The 19,005-nt window shown below is 42.2% G+C and overlaps 1 protein-coding gene across 2 annotated transcripts in view; it reads left to right on the forward strand.

The window, feature by feature from the left end:
* Nucleotides 1–4,251: 4,251 nt before the first annotated feature.
* Nucleotides 4,252–19,005, forward strand: part of pax3b (paired box 3b) — a gene marked incomplete at its 5' end in the record, with an annotated part of 26,601 nt that continues 11,847 nt past the window's right edge. For both annotated transcript variants that reach the window (XM_080025168.1, XM_080025169.1), the window contains 4 exons: nucleotides 4,252–4,336; nucleotides 4,971–5,206; nucleotides 5,428–5,557; nucleotides 6,018–6,161. In XM_080025168.1, coding sequence (XP_079881294.1) covers nucleotides 4,252–4,336; nucleotides 4,971–5,206; nucleotides 5,428–5,557; nucleotides 6,018–6,161 — 595 coding nt within the window. The remainder of the gene's footprint in view (nucleotides 4,337–4,970; nucleotides 5,207–5,427; nucleotides 5,558–6,017; nucleotides 6,162–19,005) is intronic.

Here is a 19,005-nt window from a genome sequence, read left to right on the forward strand (position 1 = left end):
TAGGTCATTCATCTGCTGTAAAAACCTGTTATAGGTTATATGCAATTATAACTTGAACCATTTAGGCTGCATAATGACGACTTTTACTTTTGATACTAAAAATAAATTATTTCTCCTCATTCTGAAGCCTACAATATTTTGTCGTATTAGGGCAATTTAGAATGCAGGACTAAATTCAGATATTTCTTCTTTTTTTGTGGCATTGTTACTTTGAATTTTTAAGTAAAACTTAAATAAATACTTCCTTCAAGAATATACGAGGAATGTTATGTCTTACATTTGCAATATAAAACAAAATTTAAAAATGTATTACACAAAATAAAAAATAAAAGCACAACATTGTCTTCTATGGTTTTCTATCTGAAAGTATTACAAAACACAACGTTTATGCAGGCTCTCTGCGAGTTATAACGACGAATATTATCCTTTAGGCCTACATGATTTAATCCACGATTATTTATTGCAGCCCATCTTTCTTTGAAAGAATTATTTGGGGGGAAATGGAAAATAGTCGAGTGGACAGATATGTGTTTGTGAATGCCCTCCACGTGATGCAACTCATTTATTTCTCATCAAGAAGAGATTTCTGACTTTGAATTTCATCCTCCGGTAATGGATTGGACACGGAGATTCAGTGTCGCTTTTAAAGAACTGGCCGAGGCATGCATCATGACTCTCTCTGTTTTCCATTTGCCCCCTCTGTTTTTTTTCTCCTTTTCTTGGCTGTAATATCCTATTTCAATAAGATCACTGACACTCCCAAATCGTCACGTTCGTCCGCGTAAAGACTGATGGTTTATAACTTTGAGGAATAATAAAGCCATTGGCCTATACACATTCGAGAAACGCAAACACATTATCTAGGCCTATAACTGCTATATAAACCGCATAATAGTTCATCATAAAAAATGTATTCTGTTGCTGAACTGCTGCCGAATGCATTTATAAGGCCCACGTGTTAACAGTGGCCTATTCATGTATTTGCCTAAAGCCTGCAAAAAGCCCCTAAATAGGCCTACCGCTCATTTGATGATCGTTTGGCAGAACTGGGACTTAGATATTTACTGTGTATTTATGTATTCATCCAACCATTCTCCGGAGCTGATCTTGCCCACATTACAAATGTAAAACTAGTCAAAAACAAACTCACATTTCCCCCTCTCATTTGAAGCCTTATTATGACAACATTCAGAATGATCTCACTCCGGCATGCTTATAATGATAATGGCATCCTCCTTAGCAGGTGAAAGACCCCCCGTCCGCCCTGCTTATTTTAAACCCAGCGTCCTCCCCATTGTCCACGCGCTTTTTTTGACAGCAGAGTCAACATTTGAAGTGGGGTTATTTTTTCTTCTCACAAAGCCATTAAAAGAGACGAATGTTAATTGAAAACCTACTTAGCATGTGGGATGTCTCTCTTCCCCTGCGTAAATGAAGGCGAATGATGACGAATGAGCCATAGGTGAATCAGTGGGTTGGCACATGAAAGGGGTGATGATCAGGTGCTGGGGGTCATTTTCAGCTTTGGTTTTTGAATGAGTCACACGAAGATTTAAGGACTTACCTTGCAGGCGAAAACAATTACCTTTGCTTGTTTCCACTTTGACTGTAGCCTATAGAAAAGTATTCCACGCAGGTATGGGTCTCATGTTTGATAGTACTACTATAAAATATGTAATATATGATAATAGTCTTGGACACCATGATTATACAACACATCGGGAGTGACAATCGGGTTGGACCAGCTGCAGCTGCTCTGTCATATGTCCAACTAAATTAAGAATGAGATTAAATTAGGCTACTGAAATTCAATGTTTAAAGATTCCTAAAAGTCGTTTTCTCTTCTTCTCGTGCCTCGCTAGATCAAAGGATGAACTGAAAACTTTGATGCTAAAAAGTTGAGATGAGGAGTATGCTGTTGCCTTTATTTCTTCGGATGATTGCATGGACATAGATAGTATATCAAATGGACGGTGAAGTGAAAAAAAATACGAGGTTTTGTCTGATTTCAAAGCTCAGAAGCGGGACCTTTGCTCCGGTGATTGATTAGGGACTAAATAAAGATGCTGTGACTACAACACTTACTTAAACTATACCTTAAAGGTGTAGGCCTACATAACACAACAGATAAGTGAAATCTTCTATGGTATATTTTCACAACTGAATTTAAACACACTTTGCTCAAAAGAAAATTGGATCCAACACTGTTTGAAGTAAGAAAGACCTGACAAGTTACTGTTCCGCTGTTTACAGCAACAGGGCGCACAGTTTTGTTTAAAACATATTATAGTCTTATGTTTGGTTCCATGTTCCTCAAAATAATTTAGTTTTGATTTATAATATAATTATCAAATACTAAGAAATACATGAGTGATTATCTCTTGTAAACCAAAATGCAGGCTCTCAAAGTGTAATCCCCCTCCCCTCAAACTGCATAGTGCACCTTTAACTTTTGTTTAAGGTGGGGTGACAGTAGGCTATTGATTATGAGACATTTGGGGATGGACACACACACACCCACTCTCCTCCTCCATAGTGGCTTAGACTCGGGACAGAGCTAGACTGGCTTTACGGCCGCCCTGGCGTCGTATCCTGCTGTGGCGCACGTCCCCATTCAGACCAGACTGTTCTCGGCTTGCTTGTGCTCAGTCTGAAAAACCACAATAAATTCCTCGAGGTGCACACACTTTAGCACCATTTGTGTCATATACGAAGCCATGGGGTGGGAACAAATTAGGGGTCGTGTGCGATAGGAGACATACAAAAAAAATCAGTCTACAGATGATATTACGCACAGATTGGTGACATATGTGGCAATAGAGGAATAACCTTTTATTGTCTTATCAGTTATAACTGATACAATGGTAATATAATCTATTATGGCAAGGTCAACACTTTGAGTGTTTCCTCACCGGCCGCCGGAATGATTGAATTTGAACATCGCAGGTTGCATGTTTGGTCTTTAGTTTTTATAACTTGGCCTTTATGGATAGCCTATTCGAAAATGAAGAGATCATAGCCAAAAAGAAAGTAATGTCAGGACCTTATATTACAACGACTTGTAGAAAGAGTCCGTTTTGGAGGCACATGTCCATAGATGGAATCTTTCATGAGTTAAATAAAATGAAACAAAATAAACCCGATCAACTATAGGCTAATAATAATCTACTCAAAATGTTCAGCCTCTGTTAGGTCTGAGACTAGTTTTTTGTTTTCCTCATATCCTATTATTGTGAGGCTTTGCTCAAGGCTTTCTAATATATTATTAGTTTTTTGTAGGCTACTTAGGCTATTTACATTTTTAAAGAAGCCTGTCACCAGCATCATTTAGCCTATCGCAATTTAAGTATTGAGTTATTGGTTTGTAATATTCAGAGCATGCCAATCGAAGCCAAAACTTGCCACTTATGCTTTAGCATATATTTATTATGTCCTTTATTAGGCTGATCTGTAAAGAATATTTTAGACTGGTCCTCCTGAAAAAAGCTCACTCCAGGACCAACTGACAAAATATTTTGATGACACGCTAGTAATGTACCACATTAACCAAATAATTATACCTAATCAGCCATCTTTCGTTGCTCCACTTTCCTATCATTAGTTCTTTCAGCACACGCAGATATTTTCCTTGTTCATTTTAAACAGTGCAGGCACTCTGCCGTACATTGGGGTGTCTGTGAATTGACGCCCCTGTCCCGTCCTAGCGGAACTGTGACAGCGTCTCTGATAGGGCGAAAGTTTTCAGCCCCAGCCAATCCTCGCTCTCCGCTTCGTACCGGGTGCACCCTCTCGACCAATCACAATCCAGGAGCGCTGTCCGGTCGCGAGAAGAGCTCCGCTACTTTTGACGCTCTCCTCTCACTTTGAACCGGTGTCAACAAATAACAACAACAATATTTTCGTCCTAGCTACGCCACCGGCTTGGCAACAACGGTTTCCAAGTGAAAGTACTCGCGAATGAAATAGAGGGGACTGAGAAGTAGGCATTTATTAAAGCCCAGAAAGTCAATTTTCATTACTTTTTTGTCGTCATATTTGACTCCTCGGACGGTTGTGGCTGACACGGGACGCTGGTGCTCGGCCGTTTAGCCCGGCTGCGGCTAACCCTTACCGAGGCTAACCTTCCAGGAAACTTCTTCATAGGCGAAAAAGGACCAATTTGTCGACAATTTCTTGCTTTAAACTCGGCATCGGAGCAGTAGCCTCCCTTTAGTAGGAGGAGGTATCATTGCTCACTGGGGTGGCGGAGGTATGACTGCGTTGGCGGGGTCAATACCGAGGATGATGCGACCCACGCTGGCTCAGAACTACCCCCGCAGTGGCTTCCCGCTGGAAGGTAAAGGAAAGCATCAGCTAACATCTCAGGATGTTAGAACGGAATATAGTAAGGCCTAGGTGTCAGTGCTAGTTAGCCAAAAGTCCCTATTGGTTTTTGTTACGCATAGCATTTTCATTTAGTATTGTCCGAGACCTCGGCGTAGACTCACAAAATTTGCAAATTCACAAGACCAAAACGTTTGTAAGAATTTCAGCTTACTTGCTTGGTAGCTAAACTGACACATTTTGTAATGTAGCATATTCATTAGGCCTACTTTTGCTGCTACTTTGGTAACTTTACTATTTTTCCTCACACATTTTGGTTGCCTTTTATTTGAGCATCGTTTAGCAAACTTGTTTGCAGGCTTTATAAGTAGTAGTGAATATGCCTATTAGGCCTATATTTTGCAGGCCTATTTGTTTCAATGGATAATTTATTAAAACTTTATAGCTACAAGTTAAAAATGTATTGTCAGCTGTGTGGAGCAGCTAAATAAAGCTGCTGCTGATTCAGCCTATAACATGGAGTAATTGTTGCTTTTGGGACCAGTTAAAACTTTAGGCTAGCCCACTTGTCCCAGTGTGTAGCGTAGTAGGCTATAACTCTGTGTTATTATGTTGACAAGTTCCTCTCATATTTTGGTTCGATGTAGTGTCTACCCCGCTGGGTCAAGGCCGGGTGAACCAGCTCGGAGGAGTTTTCATAAACGGCAGACCTTTGCCCAATCACATCCGACATAAAATCGTGGAGATGGCCCACCACGGCATCAGGCCGTGCGTCATCTCCCGCCAGCTCCGGGTCTCCCACGGCTGCGTGTCCAAAATCCTGTGCCGGTACCAGGAGACGGGCTCCATCAGACCCGGGGCCATCGGCGGCAGCAAACCAAAGGTATGGAAGTGACAGAGCGGACCACAGGCTCCTGTAGGCTACAATTTCCTAGTATAACATGTTGATTTTGCATTCTACATTGAATGCTTAACTCTCTAAAAAAATATAAACTATTAATATTGATTGTTGACGTTTTAGCCTATGAAACCAATGGACTGTGCATTGTTCCCCAAGGGCCACAACAAATTGAATAAACACTGAAACTTTTCTGACCTTTAAAGCAGGGAACGACGCCGGACGTAGACAGGAGAATAGAAGAATACAAGCGGGAAAACCCGGGTATGTTTAGCTGGGAGATTCGGGATAAATTACTGAAGGATGGGATATGTGACCGCAACAACGTCCCTTCAGGTAAAAAGGGCAGAAATGAAGGAATTTACATATAATTATTATCAATAATTAGGTCATCAAGTATTACTATTTTTATTTATATTATTATAGCATATTAGGTTATGCTGTTTTAATTTTCCTTTTGGACTTTTTTCTTTTATATTCTATCCATTTTAACTTCGACCACAACGAGTTATCTGGCTTATAGTCTGAATGTTTTTTTAATACACAGTAAATATATATAGCATACATATAAAACAAAACATAAAATAAAGTTGAGTAGGCCTAATCGAATCTGTCAGTTTTTTAAATGTTCAGAAATGTTGGACAATTCTATAATAAAGCTTATTTATTAGTTATTAATACATGTATTGTTCTCCTATTTTACTGTAGTGACAATGAATACGCTACTTTTTATAGGCTATTTCTTTTGTACATTACTTTTTTTTAACATATAATTTCCTCCTCGAACGTTTGGCAGTGAGCTCCATCAGTCGCATCATGCGCAGTAAGTTCGGGGGGAAATGCGATGAAGAGGAGGATGAGGAGGAAATGGAGAAGAAGGAGCTGGAGGAGAGCGAGCGCAGGGCCAAGCACAGCATTGAAGGAATCCTCGGAGACAGATGTGAGTCAACGGCTGCTCGGGTTATATTGTGACTGATGTACATGGGGGGAAAGTTTGGCACTTGACTTTATAGCCGCTGCTGTTATCTTTTTGTCACATCAGGCAGGGGCCCCACACACATTAGGGCCAGGTGTGATCTTGTGTGATCGGATATCATAGCCTGCATGTGGAAGGATTTTTAATTTAGTATTGGCTAAAACTCTATTTTTAAGCTGGACTTTCAGGGAAATATTTTATAGAAAAAATTAACAGGCTACCAATCCAGCTTTATTGTATAATTTTCAGTGGATTTAATTATAGAGGAATTGAATCGCAGAGAAATCTGCCAAACATTAGTATCAATCTCCACACATTCAACCTGTTGATCGCCTCTGAACTAACTGCATTGATGTAAAAGCATGAGCGCTTTTATTTGGTCGTATAACAGGGCTCCATGTGAAGTTTTAGCATGTTGTAAAGTTGTTGGCTGCATGGGGGTGGAGAGTGTGTGTCGTCCTTTGTTAGGAATTCTTTATCGACCATATCTCTGCAGCTAATGCTTTTCCCATGAGGACGTACCGTGAATCAAACAGCAGGTGATGGCTATGTGCGGGAAAGCAGTGTGTGCGCGCGCACTCGTGTGTGTGTGTGTGTGTGTTCAGTAGTGGTTTAAAAATCAGTGTGCATGAAAAGCCATGTTACAGTAAGTCTGCTTATGAGAATGCATATTTGAAAAACACTATTATTGATTAGCAAATTACAAAAACATTATAAATCATCCCCGCGCATTTAAGTGCAATGCCCTGATAAATTATGGAACCCTCCGGCACGCTTTATTTATTTATTTATTTTATGCAACGGATAGGCTACATTTTTACTAGCGTTTCAAACGGCAGCATCCACTGTAAAAAGTTACCACCTGTAGACTACAACAGGGGGACAATTGTTTTTCTTTTGAACAAGTGAAAATAATTCAGAAAGACGAGATAGAATAGTTTTTAGATTGAATTGGTGGATTAAAACTAGACTGACAACAGAAGTGTATTCCTATTGAAAAAAAAGACCATCATTTCGACTCTTCGACTCTTTTTAAAGTTGGACATTTTTTGGACAGAGAACTGTAATAGTGGCGCTGGATGTGTTACAAGCCTAGGAATAAAACATGAGTCATTTTTGCAGTTTGACATCAGAGCCAATTGGGAGACTCTCAGTGCTGTGCTCTAGATCGCATCAGCCTCTTCTCAAAGTCGCCCCTTTACTTCGTGCCTGCGTCATTAGAGTGGAAATTGGTCATGCTTGGCTATAATTTGGCACTTTCCAAAGTAGGACTATAGCATACTACGAGCTCCGTTATGAATACACCTTCTATTTGGTTAACCGTTTTCTCGCCGGCAAGTTTGTCTTTTTGTAGTAAATACATGGTGTTGATAAGTGTTTTAAAATCAAGTCAATTTAAATATGTTTCCCTTTATTATGCTTTACTGTCTGGCTCATATGCTCAATTTGTGACTACTAAATTGGATTGGGGCAAGGGGAAAACACTGGCGATGGCATGTGACAATTCGTCATGAATCTAACTTTTAGGTTGTCAAAATAAAAATAAAAATAAAATGCCTCCTAATTATTAAAACTCAATAACAGCACCTCATAATCTGTTACTCAGCACTGTAGACCAGCCTAATTCACCTTCAAATATGTGTTCAACACTTTTTTCTCCAACTTTTTCAAACGGTCTAAGCAGAGAAGTGTCAACATTTAACCCACCATTTCCCCCTCGTCCCCGCATCACTTACACAGGGGAGGAGGACAGATAAAGGACTCGAGACAAAATGTCCCCCAGATGAGTTGATCAAACATTTGTTCAACGGTTTCCAACTCCTTTTACAAAGACACGCCTCGCGCGCACAACGGGACGCTCGCGGATGAACTTGGGAGACAAAGGCGCGAGAGTCTATTTGAGGCTCACGCTTGGGCTGCGCGCGGACAAAAGGCCAGCTTGGAAACTGCTTTGGCCCGGCCCCTGCTAAAAGAAGAAGGCCAACCTGTTTATAATTCAGTCCCGATAAAGAAAAAAAAATAATGTGGAGAGGTAGAGCTTCTCCAGAGAAAAGCCCCGACAAAACACACCATGAGGCCCGCAATGAAGGATGAATTATTCAGGGAGAGGCTCCAGCACGGTTTAGAGGGAGAGAAAATGGCCGTTTTCACCTACAAAATGTTTCCTTTTGGGGTCGAGGCTGAAGAAGCCGACTGCCATTCAGAGTGACAATTGAGGCCTCTGAAATCCACTCACGTAGCCTATATTGCCCAAGGATGCGTGCTCGCCCCCCCCCCCCCCAAAAAAAACCCTGCGCACAAGCAATTACACTCCTCGGTCCAAGATGCGCCAATTTTAAAGTAACAAAATGTGGGAGGCAGTAGGCCTATGTGCTGTGACATGTTTGCTTAGAATGCGGACTAAAATAAGAGGGAAAGAAATAAAAAATGTCAAGTGGAAGCATTTTATGTCGCCAACACTTGCTATAATTAAAAGTTCATATGATTTTTAGATTTCCGTAAACTTTGAACGAATCTCTTGCTGTCCTGCATGTGTCATTTCAATGCATGAAAACAGAAAAGGCAACAAATGTTGCTGTGTTTATCATAATATTCAGACATGTGACGGGTCAACAGGACACAGCGGTCTCTGCTCCGCTCCTTGAAGGATGATGCTAAAAATACTGACACGTCTGCAGCCTGTAACTCACTCATCCTCGAGCTATTATCGATTCTTTGAGGAGTCGCGCGGCCTTGCCCCCGCGAACATTAATAACGTCCCCTAAATGATGTCGATATTGTGCTATGTCACATTTAATGACGGAGGGAGTGTATTAAAGAGTGTTTTGGGTGAATGGGGACCAATGTTCTCCCCGGAGAGCCCCGGTCTGGCCCGGAGCGCAGCAGCCTCACAATGGGAGCCCGGCCACCCGTCCTGAGCTGCAGCGCAAAAAACTCCGACCCCCCCCCCCCTCCTTCTCCACCACTTGCTCTCTAAATCTCTTCAAGCAGATTAAATCGACTCTTTTATTTCATGTCACTTTCATCTGGAGAGCCACACCGCCCCTCTCTCTCTCTCTCTCTCTCTCTCTCTCTCTCTCTCTCTCTCTCTCTCCCTCTCCCTCTGTCTCTCTCTGTGTCTCTCAGCCCGCGGCGCACAGCTCGCTTCATATGATCTCTACAAAGGAAAGCCAGTCCGGCTCCATAAAGTTTCTAATTAAGTTCTTTATTAACCTTTTTGCGGTTCGAGTATGAATATGTTTTTGTAACATTTAACCAAAGCTAGGAATAGATAGCATGATGGTAAAACATGCACAAAACCCAATTTAAACTTTATTTGTTAACCAAGTTTCTTTTTATCACCGTGAAGCTGTCTGCTTTGGTTCATCACCAACGTATTGTAACTTTTCAGATATTCCAGATATCTTGAGTACATTTATATTATAAATGAATGAAATAACCCCAAACGATCAACATTACACCAGTGAATTTTAAACCTTATCCGATAAATAATAGTATATTCTAAACAAAGCTTTAAGCCCTGTTTTTCCATCACCTGTTGGTTACTTTTCTGATGAGCTTCATCTTTCTTGAAAGGTGGCTTTCAAGCATTTACATTTACAGTTTATATTTTAAATAGGCACTGTTCAGCCTGTTGCTCAAATTGAATGGTAATAATTAGAACGTTATATATAAACTCTTGACGTAGAAATATACATCAAACCACATATCTTCCAAATCCCCATACAATAAGTAAATGTAAGTTAAAACTGAAAAAATCCACCCTCTCCATTTTCTATCCAATATTTGTGTATGTGGCCCTGCAGGCCTGTTGCTGGGCTGAACCAAACTCCCAGCTTCATAGTAATTAACCCTGGAGACAAAGTTAATGATTAAAACAGCCCTGCTTGTCCCCGCCCTCCTCCCTCCTCCCTCCCTCCCTCCTGCTTCACATTTTCACAGTGTATCTTTTCGAGTCCATACTTCGTTAGGTGAAATTAGCCAGATAATACAGAGGAGCCTTGTTAAGGGGCCGATACAATTTCCATTCAGGCCCATGCCAGTGTGTGCGTACGTACATGCGCGCACACACACACACACACACACACACACACACACGCACACACACACACACACACACACACACACACACACACACACACACACACACACACATTCCACTCTGCAATGCAAACAGTCAAAGGGATAACTTTATTTGCTGAAAGGGGATCCTGGAAAGGGCTAATTGAATAAGCCCGGGATCTTTGAAAAAGCCCTACCATGGTGAGCGCAGTCATCATGTCATAATTAGGTTTATTGAGGCGCATTCCTTCAATCTGCCTCCATTCCCCCGGGCTCATTGTATCCAAGGGCCCGGGCCGATGGCCGGGGGGACAAAAGCACACAATACATGAAAGAGCCATAAAGATTTGGCTGGCTTTGTCACAAGAAACGGAGAAGGGCTTTGTTTGTGTAAATATCATGCCAGTGAATGAGGCACTTGGGTTTGCTGTGCCACTCGGGGTGAAGGATGGCGTGCTGCAAAATGTAACATCATGAGGGCACACACTGGATCAGTGCCAGAGGAGAGCAGAGGAGGAAAGAGAGGAGTGATGTGGAGGCAGCCTATGGGGTGTGACGATGCCGTTTGCAGAGGCATTGGAGCACGGAATGGCTTTTATCATTTGATTTTGGACATCAGCTGTTTGCAGTTATCTTCAGATCCGCAACACTTTAAGTACGTTTTTTTTCCAAGATAAAAATATTTGCAAGTTACTTTTTACGGACTTTTTTAATTGCCCATATAGGTTTTTGCATTCGTGTACATGTTCAGAGATGTGATGGCTGAAAATAGTGACTTTACTCCATACATTACCATCACATTCCTGATAATGAAAATAGTCTTTTGGTATTAAGTTTAAGTTAAGTTTATTTCGGTCATTTTCCAACTTATAGGCAATAGACTTTGTCTTGGACTTAGTTAAACAATAAATTCACCTTTGGTAAATGCCTATCTAGCATTAAAACCTTAGATACACACGATAAGGTGTAGGCTGATGCTCTATCTCATCCACCCTTTTAACATTAACTACAGTATTTTGTCAGCTCCCTTTACATTTTTCAGAGCAATAAATAAGGTAACATAAACCAAGTGAACTTATTGTACACTGCAGCCCTTATAGGTTCCCACTGGCTGTTTCTGTCTCATCAAATCTGCCAAATACAGAACCAATAAGCTCTTGATGGCTGTCTCTTATAGCTATTGGCTATTACTGGCATGAGCTAAGTGTCTGGTGAAGAGGGCTCTGTCTGTCTGCTGAAAGAATGAATGTGTCACTCAGTGAGTGCCTGGGCACGAGGGCAAAGGGGGGCACAAGGGCCAAGTGGCCAGTCCCAAATCACTCTCTCCTCTACCCCGGGGCTCTCTCTGTCCCTCTCTCCTCCTCACCCTCCCTCTCTCGTGAGTTACTCCTAATAAGCCCTTGCACGATGACTATTCAAGCACGAAAACATAGTAATGTGCAAATGAATGGTCGCTCTATGCTTCATTAAAGCCTCTTTTTCCTTTCACACTCTTATTGTGACCCTCTGATATCGATTCAAAGGGCAATTAATGAATGCACACCAACTTTGAAGTCAGGGCGATTTTGGAGAGGGGAGGGGGCTTGTGCGTGTGTGTGTGTGTGTGTAGGGGGCAGGGGGTATTTAGGGTATTTCCCCCTTTAAGAGTATCGCCGTAGTGCCCCAGCCTTCAGCCGTGATGGACTAGCCACATTGAGCTGAGAGTGAGCGAGCCCCATAGACGGGTTTGAAGGGAGTGAAAGAGTGAAAAGGGCCCAGCGAAGGTCAAGTAGAATGGGCTCGCCTTAGAATAAGGCCCCTCTTTATCTGCTTCAAGTATGCATTATAGGCACAACAGCTGGGGGGGAGAGGTTGTTTTTTAATGTGGACGAGTGTGTTTGTGTGTGTTTATTAGAACGCAAGGAGGAATGTGAGTGTGTTTGTGTGTTTCCTTATCATGCATCTTTCTCTGTGTTTGCGAGCATTGGCTGTTTGTAATGCGTGCGTATGTTGGAGTGTGTGTATGTCGGGGTTAGGGGTTGAAAGTCTAAGTTTGCCGAGGCCAGCCAGAGGCCAGTAAATGGACCGTCCTACACTGCTGATGGGGGGGACAGGCAGCTGTCAATCAGCTGACTGATGAAGCCTGACTTTCATTCATAGCTTTGTTAACTAATTAGCCCGGGCGCTTTTGTGTCGCGCCAGCGAAGTGGCTTAAACTGTGTGTTTATGCTGTAGTCACGCCATGTGGGAATATCTCCTCTAGGTTCCCATATGCACACTCTTAAATTTGAAGGCATGGAGCAGACGCCGTTAGATTCACACTGGATTGTATTGGTCTTTGAGCTCTACAGCGTGAGCTACAAAATGCAGTGTGCCGCCATGATGGAAATAATCCATTTTGTTTAAGTTTTTTTTTTAATGAATGTCCCGCTCTGTAGATTGTGGTCACAGGTATTTCCTTGTTCAAATAGGGATTAACTGCCAAACCGGGAGTTGAAGTAGGAAGTAGGAAACTCAGCTCTACCCTTAACCATATACCATGAATGCAGCATTATAGAGTACATGGTACATTACTGCCCCTTTTCACTGGAACTTATTATACCTACATTTTTGTTTTAAACCTTTATAACAGATTCAAGGTCCAATAAAAAAATAAAACACATACATGAAACACACACTACTAAAAAAAATCCCAAAGGCACAATACAAAGTTCATAATATACGGTATGTAAAATAATTATAACATAACTTTACTTTAAAAAGAGGCATCTGTGTCACTGTCTCCGTAACTGAGAGGGATTCTTTAAAAACGTTATAAATGAAATTGCACTTGATCGAACTCCTTACTTTTCAATAACTTGCATAACCACGTTATTTAAGACAAAGTCAGATCTTGTGTGCTTATGGACTGAATTTGTGTTGTCTAAGATAGCTTTACGTTGTTCATATATGGAAGATTAATAGCATATATAGCGTAGTCAGTATAGGGACACAGCCTGACAGCACAATTAAGACATATGAAACTGTCAAACATCCCCCCCTTTTGAAAAACACTTTGAGAGGGACAGTTATGCCTGCCAACTGCTCACCTTGTCGGACTTCAACAAGTTCCCCACTGACTGGAGCTGTGAGTTAAAAGACTAGAGAAGAAGCACAGGGTCAACGGGGCACTCTCCCCCTGCGCTACACAGGAAACAGGGTTAGAAACACATTTAGCTCCAAGTGACAGGTAACCATTTCCTCATAGCCCTGCTCCATCCTCAACGGCTACACTAATTCTCTGTTGACAGCAGCATCACACCGCTTCATAACCCTTATAACCCTTTGTCATGTCATTTTTTTTACAAGGCTTTAACAAGGCTGTGATTGATACCATCATTGCTCACATCATTTTTTTTGTGTGTAATCACAACCCCATGCTAAACAAAAAACACAACAAACATGCACACAAACACACACAGCTCTGACACACTCATTTACAGGGCAGCTGTGAATGGTTGAAACTCCTCCAAGTCAAGTTTGCTTTCCAACCTCCCTTCTTCCTAAACACACACTCAAACACACACACACACACGCTCCGACACCATATTTTTCTTAACCCAGCACAGAAAGAGTCACAGATGGGTCCATAAGCTGTCAGTAAAGCCATTATCCGAGCCAGCATCTGCCCGTCTTGACTTCTATGTACTGTTTAATGCAGTCGGCCAGTCACTTAGTCCCCCTGCATCTGAATAGGAGCAGCACGGTCGGCCCGCCCAAATAAATGCTGCGTTTGTCTCCTCTGCCTTTTGTTTTGTGTTTGTGTTTTTTTTTTTTTTTTTTTTTTTGGAGAGGGGTAGGTAGAGAGAATGGGTAGGAGGGGGCGACGTGTCACAGGCTCAATTTACCCTCGCTATTAACCAAAAGCCCCCAGAAGAGTTATACTGGGGATGTCCAAAGAGAGAGGGGTGTAAAATAGTCCACATATGGTCAGCCAATTCCCCTAAGTCCCAAAATCCACGTTTGACACATCCCCTTTTCACTCCCTCTCTATCTATACCTCACACACACACACACACACACGCTCAATGAGTACTGTCTCATGTCTCAGTGGATATATTTAAGCCTTTGTGTCCTCGTCCCACTGCCTCCCCCCTCCTCCTTAAAAAAAAAAAAAAAATCAGCAATGCCAAAGTGTTTCCAACAGTCTGTTTTCAGCTAAATCCTCTATTCTTGCCTGGGATGGTGTAGCACGGTGGGATCCATTTTGGGCTTTTTCTTGGCTCTTGGAGTGGTTGTTTTGGCTCGTAGTCCCCAATGCACTGTGCTGTGTGCCTCCCAGTGGCTTCAGTTTGGTTAAATTAAACAGTTTTCTTTTCTCCTCTTCTTCTACCCAGCCCCCCCCCCACCCCCTCTTCCAACGGCTCCTCTCTTATTTTGCGGCTTAATGCTCCCCGGCTCCCGGACAATCTCGCCGAGGCCCAGACCCTCTCCTTTGCTCAGATCACTTTACCCTTTTAAGGCTCATATTTGACTCATATTCCGATGAAGTGACAAGAACTCGTGCCGTGTGTGCAAACCCCCCCGCTCCTTATAAAGCTGAGGTGGAGCAAAAGTATACAGAGAGAAGTCAAGTGTTTACAGGGGCGATAAATATAGCATTTTAAGATATAGCGTATGTTAAGATAAAGCTTATATGTTTACAGGCGGGGAGCGATACGACGAGTTAGAGTGGATAATTTGATTGGCCGAGGCTATTTGACGCTGCCAAATCGATGTGATCAGATCTTAGGGATAGTGAGGCGATGACGGCAAAACGGGGCACTCTGAAACCACAGCTTTACAAGGTTGGAAATATCTGGGGAGCAAGGGGGAAGGTTTCAGCCTCCTCTCTACCCCATAGACTCTCTTCTCTCTTTGAGAAGTAAGATATTCGGAGCCTGATTCGGCATTTTTCATCCTTACAAAGGTCCTTTGGAAAGCATTGTGTGTGTGTGTTTGTGCTTGACCGTACATAAAGGCATGTGACCAAGGGGAAGCACTGTTAATGGACGCTAAAGTGGAGACGCCTCAGGGCTGACAAGCTCCATTACCGTAGCCTCAAAACGCATGTAGAAACAGGGGAAGCCCGAAACTTTGGACATGTGTGTGTACAAGGTCATCTGTTGGATGTGCTGCACTCTTTGTGTGTGTGTGTGTGTGCATGTGTGTGTCTGTGGATGAATTGAACTTCAGGGGTGATTGGTTGGCTGCCCTCCATCTTGGCTCAAGCCGTCTACTGAAACTCACTCTACACCCCTTGTGCCACCCCACGAACCCTCATCACCTGCCACTTTAATTTGCATGACACTGTATTTTAGAATTGTTGGCATGTGGTTGGTGCTAAAGCAGGCATGTGTGATGCCTGCAGCAAAAGAATGAACTTCTTAGAGTTTGTGTTTGTAGGTTATAGTGTATATTACACACTGTACCTTACTACCTAAAAGCTCAAGTGAAAGTTGATTTTTTTAATGTTTGTTTGCTTTCAAATAAATGTATATCTAAAAGCAGTATATCTGTCCAAAAGCAGTTTTTTTCACACAGATTTGATGTATACTTGAGTCTGAATGTTGACTCCAATTGGAAAAGGGATGTTGAACAGTGCAGCAGCCTCCAGTAATAATGGTCTTGTGATTGTGAACGGCTCTGAGAACGCTTTTTTACAAGAAAGTGAGGTCGTGTTCACTTTGTAATACAAGTTTCTCATGTGTCATGAGTGTGCTCAACATGATTTAAAAAAGACACGGCAGATTTTTCTTTTGTCAACACTTGGTACAGATTCTGATAAGACAAGAGATGGACAGGATTTTTATCTTTTAAGATTAAGTAAAGAGAGAACCTGTAGGAAACCATGAGGAGGGACCTCAACTAGTGTCCATGTCACACGCAACAACAACACCAACAACAACAACAACAGAAAGCAGCACAGATGTCCAGACAGACTATCCCCGTGGGTACATTTAACACGGGTAGCAACAACCCCACTGCCCTTCTCACCCCCTCAGGTGCTCTTACAGTTCCCTCTGGAGGAAGAGGGGGAAGGGTTAGAATGCCCCCTGGCTGTGCCCCCATCCACCCCTTCTCCCCCTACTCCCCCCTCCCAGCCCTCTGCGGAGCCTCTTTATGTCCCCACCCCCTCCTCCAGCTCCCCCGTGGGGCAGGTGACAGCCCCTCCACTGTGAAGGGCCGAGGGAGCCATGACGGATTCCACAGATGGAGCGTGGAAATCGGCCGGCAAAGACCCTCGGCTCTTCTGGAGCAACAAAGAGACCCGATAGTCACAGGGAGAGAAATATGGCTGGAAAAGAGAGAGAGATGGGGGAGAGATGGGGGAGAATGGGGGAGAATGAGGGACAAAAGGAGGGAGAGAACGAGAAGAGGGAGGAGAAGGTGGTGCTTGTTTAAGGAGGACGGCGTGCCCAAAGTGCAAAAAGTGTGTTTGTTGGGACCAATCAGAAGTTTGCTTTTGTTGAAAGTAAAAAAAAAATGTGCAAGCTTGATGTTTCCAGATTTTCCATCAGCTAGCGTTCTATTAGTCAGCTGTATGATGTTCAGTGCAGTGCATGCACTGTTTTGCTATTATTAAAGGTGCACTATGCAGTTTCATAGGAGGGGGGATTTGTTTACATTAAAATAGCCTACAGTTAGTTTACTAAAACATATTTTTTCTACATTTAACTTAGTAACGAATAATTATGTCAGCATACATCAAAACTAAATTATTTTGAGGTAACTTGCTGCAACCAAAAGGAAGACTAGAATATGTTTGTGAACAAATAACTGTGTGGGCCCTGCTGCTGTAAACAACAACGGTGAAACAGTAACTTTTCTGGTAGATGTCTGACTTCAAACTGGGATCCAATTTGAACTTTTCTGACACACCCAAAATGACATAGTGCACCTTTAATGACATGTACCAGCTTCCCCCGTGGAAATGGCTATCATTTGGTCCTATGGTCTTATCTGGTTGTATCTTAAACGTCAAGCGTTGTAGCGCTCCCACACAGTGTAGTGAAACAGATGAGAATGGTGTAGGGCCCTCTGTAAAGGATGTGTGTGTGATTGTATCGTGACTGACCACTATACTGAGCCAGACTTTCGGAGGTGCCACTCTGTCGCTTCTTTAGAAAAGTTGTGGAAACCCCGGTAGCGGTCATAACCGATAGGTAATTCCAAAGTGATTAAGGATTTTCCCGGCCGCCTTAGCTTTCCCAGAGCCCAAATCCCTGTGAAATGCTGAGGAACGTGCATGCTGCTAAAGTCCAAGGAAGGGGGGAGCGAAAAAAGCATTCCTAGCTAGTAGCCCTCCTCCATCCATGCAGGAACTGGAAGGGGGGGGGAGGCTACAAAAGGTTCTCATCTCTTGTTTTTCAGCCATCTTGTCCAAAACTGCAAAAGCCCCACACCCCAAATTCTTTCCCCCCACCATCTCAAACACCGGTCCTGTAACCCCACTGGTCGTATACAATGTTGACGGGTTTGTAGCTCGGTTGAGAGTGATGTTGTTGTGACGTGGCATGCAAATTTGAAACATATTTATTTTCCCTTCTATTCTATATAGAGGAACTGTTCACCCGCCTTTTACTGTTACAGTTCTTGTTTAAATGCTGAACAAGACACAGGATGGAGAGAGAGAGAGAGAGAGAGAGAGAGAGCTACAAATCTATTGCAGCACAATTGCAATATATTCAGCAGAAGCTTAGTGCAATGTCTCCATTTCTCTGGCTCTCCCTTTGAAAATATTTTAGTTATTGCCTCCCTCATGCTTGAATGTTTCTTTACCAATTTGCTCCTAATGCATGTTAAGTTGACTCCCACTGCTATTGGTGCTGCGAGGAGAGAATCGCCAAAGGGGGGAGAAAGGATCAGTTTCACATGAGGGGCCCTGAGCTATTTGGATTCTCTTGTATTTTATTGTTGCTTCTGAGGGGGAACTAATACAGTGTTGCACACAAAACTTCCCCCTATGCTGAGGGGGAATTAATTAAGTGTAACACAAAAAGTAGTGGGCGCCTTGGCCTTGGTGAACTTCGAAGGGAGCCAGTGGAGTGTTTGAAGTGCAGAGTTAAAAAACCAAGCGGCAGGCTTATAGAACGCAGTTCACAATATTATTAATACTGATCTGAGACAGAGAAGCACAAACACAAAAGTGGAAACACAAAAGCTGTCGGGAAACATAATATCACTGCAGCTCAGTCAGGCTGAAGATCACAGTAGATAACAAGTCAAAAATACAAATATTATGATTAATTTAGTACTGACAAATTATCCATTTATATTAAAATTAATAAACTAATTTATAGTTTTATTTATTTAGCTGTTTATACTTAGCCTAGAAATCCAGACCCACCGCAGGCAAATTTAAATTTGCTCCGCTTACATTGTTCTAGATTTGTGTCTGGATTTCCAGGCTAGTTTTTGCTAGTTTGATATTGTAAAATGTAATAACTATTAGTTTAGATGGTAGGGCAGACAGAGTAAACAATTTAAATGTGATGTTTGTGACCTTGGAAATATATAACGGGCATTTTCCAATATTTTCTAATTATTATTTTTTTATTGATGGGTAATGTAAAAAAGTTGATAATAACAATAGTTTTGATGAACTTTCAACCCTGAATGTATTATTTGGTTTGGGTGTCGGACAAGAGTAAATTATAAATTGTTGTCAAGGATTGGAGACTCAACTTGTTCCACTCCATATAGACGTTGTTCATTAACAACTTGAGACAGAGACTCACTATGACAT

This window comes from Ammodytes marinus (genome assembly GCF_949987685.1).
Source record: "Ammodytes marinus genome assembly, chromosome: 3".
Lineage (NCBI taxonomy): Eukaryota > Metazoa > Chordata > Actinopteri > Uranoscopiformes > Ammodytidae > Ammodytes > Ammodytes marinus.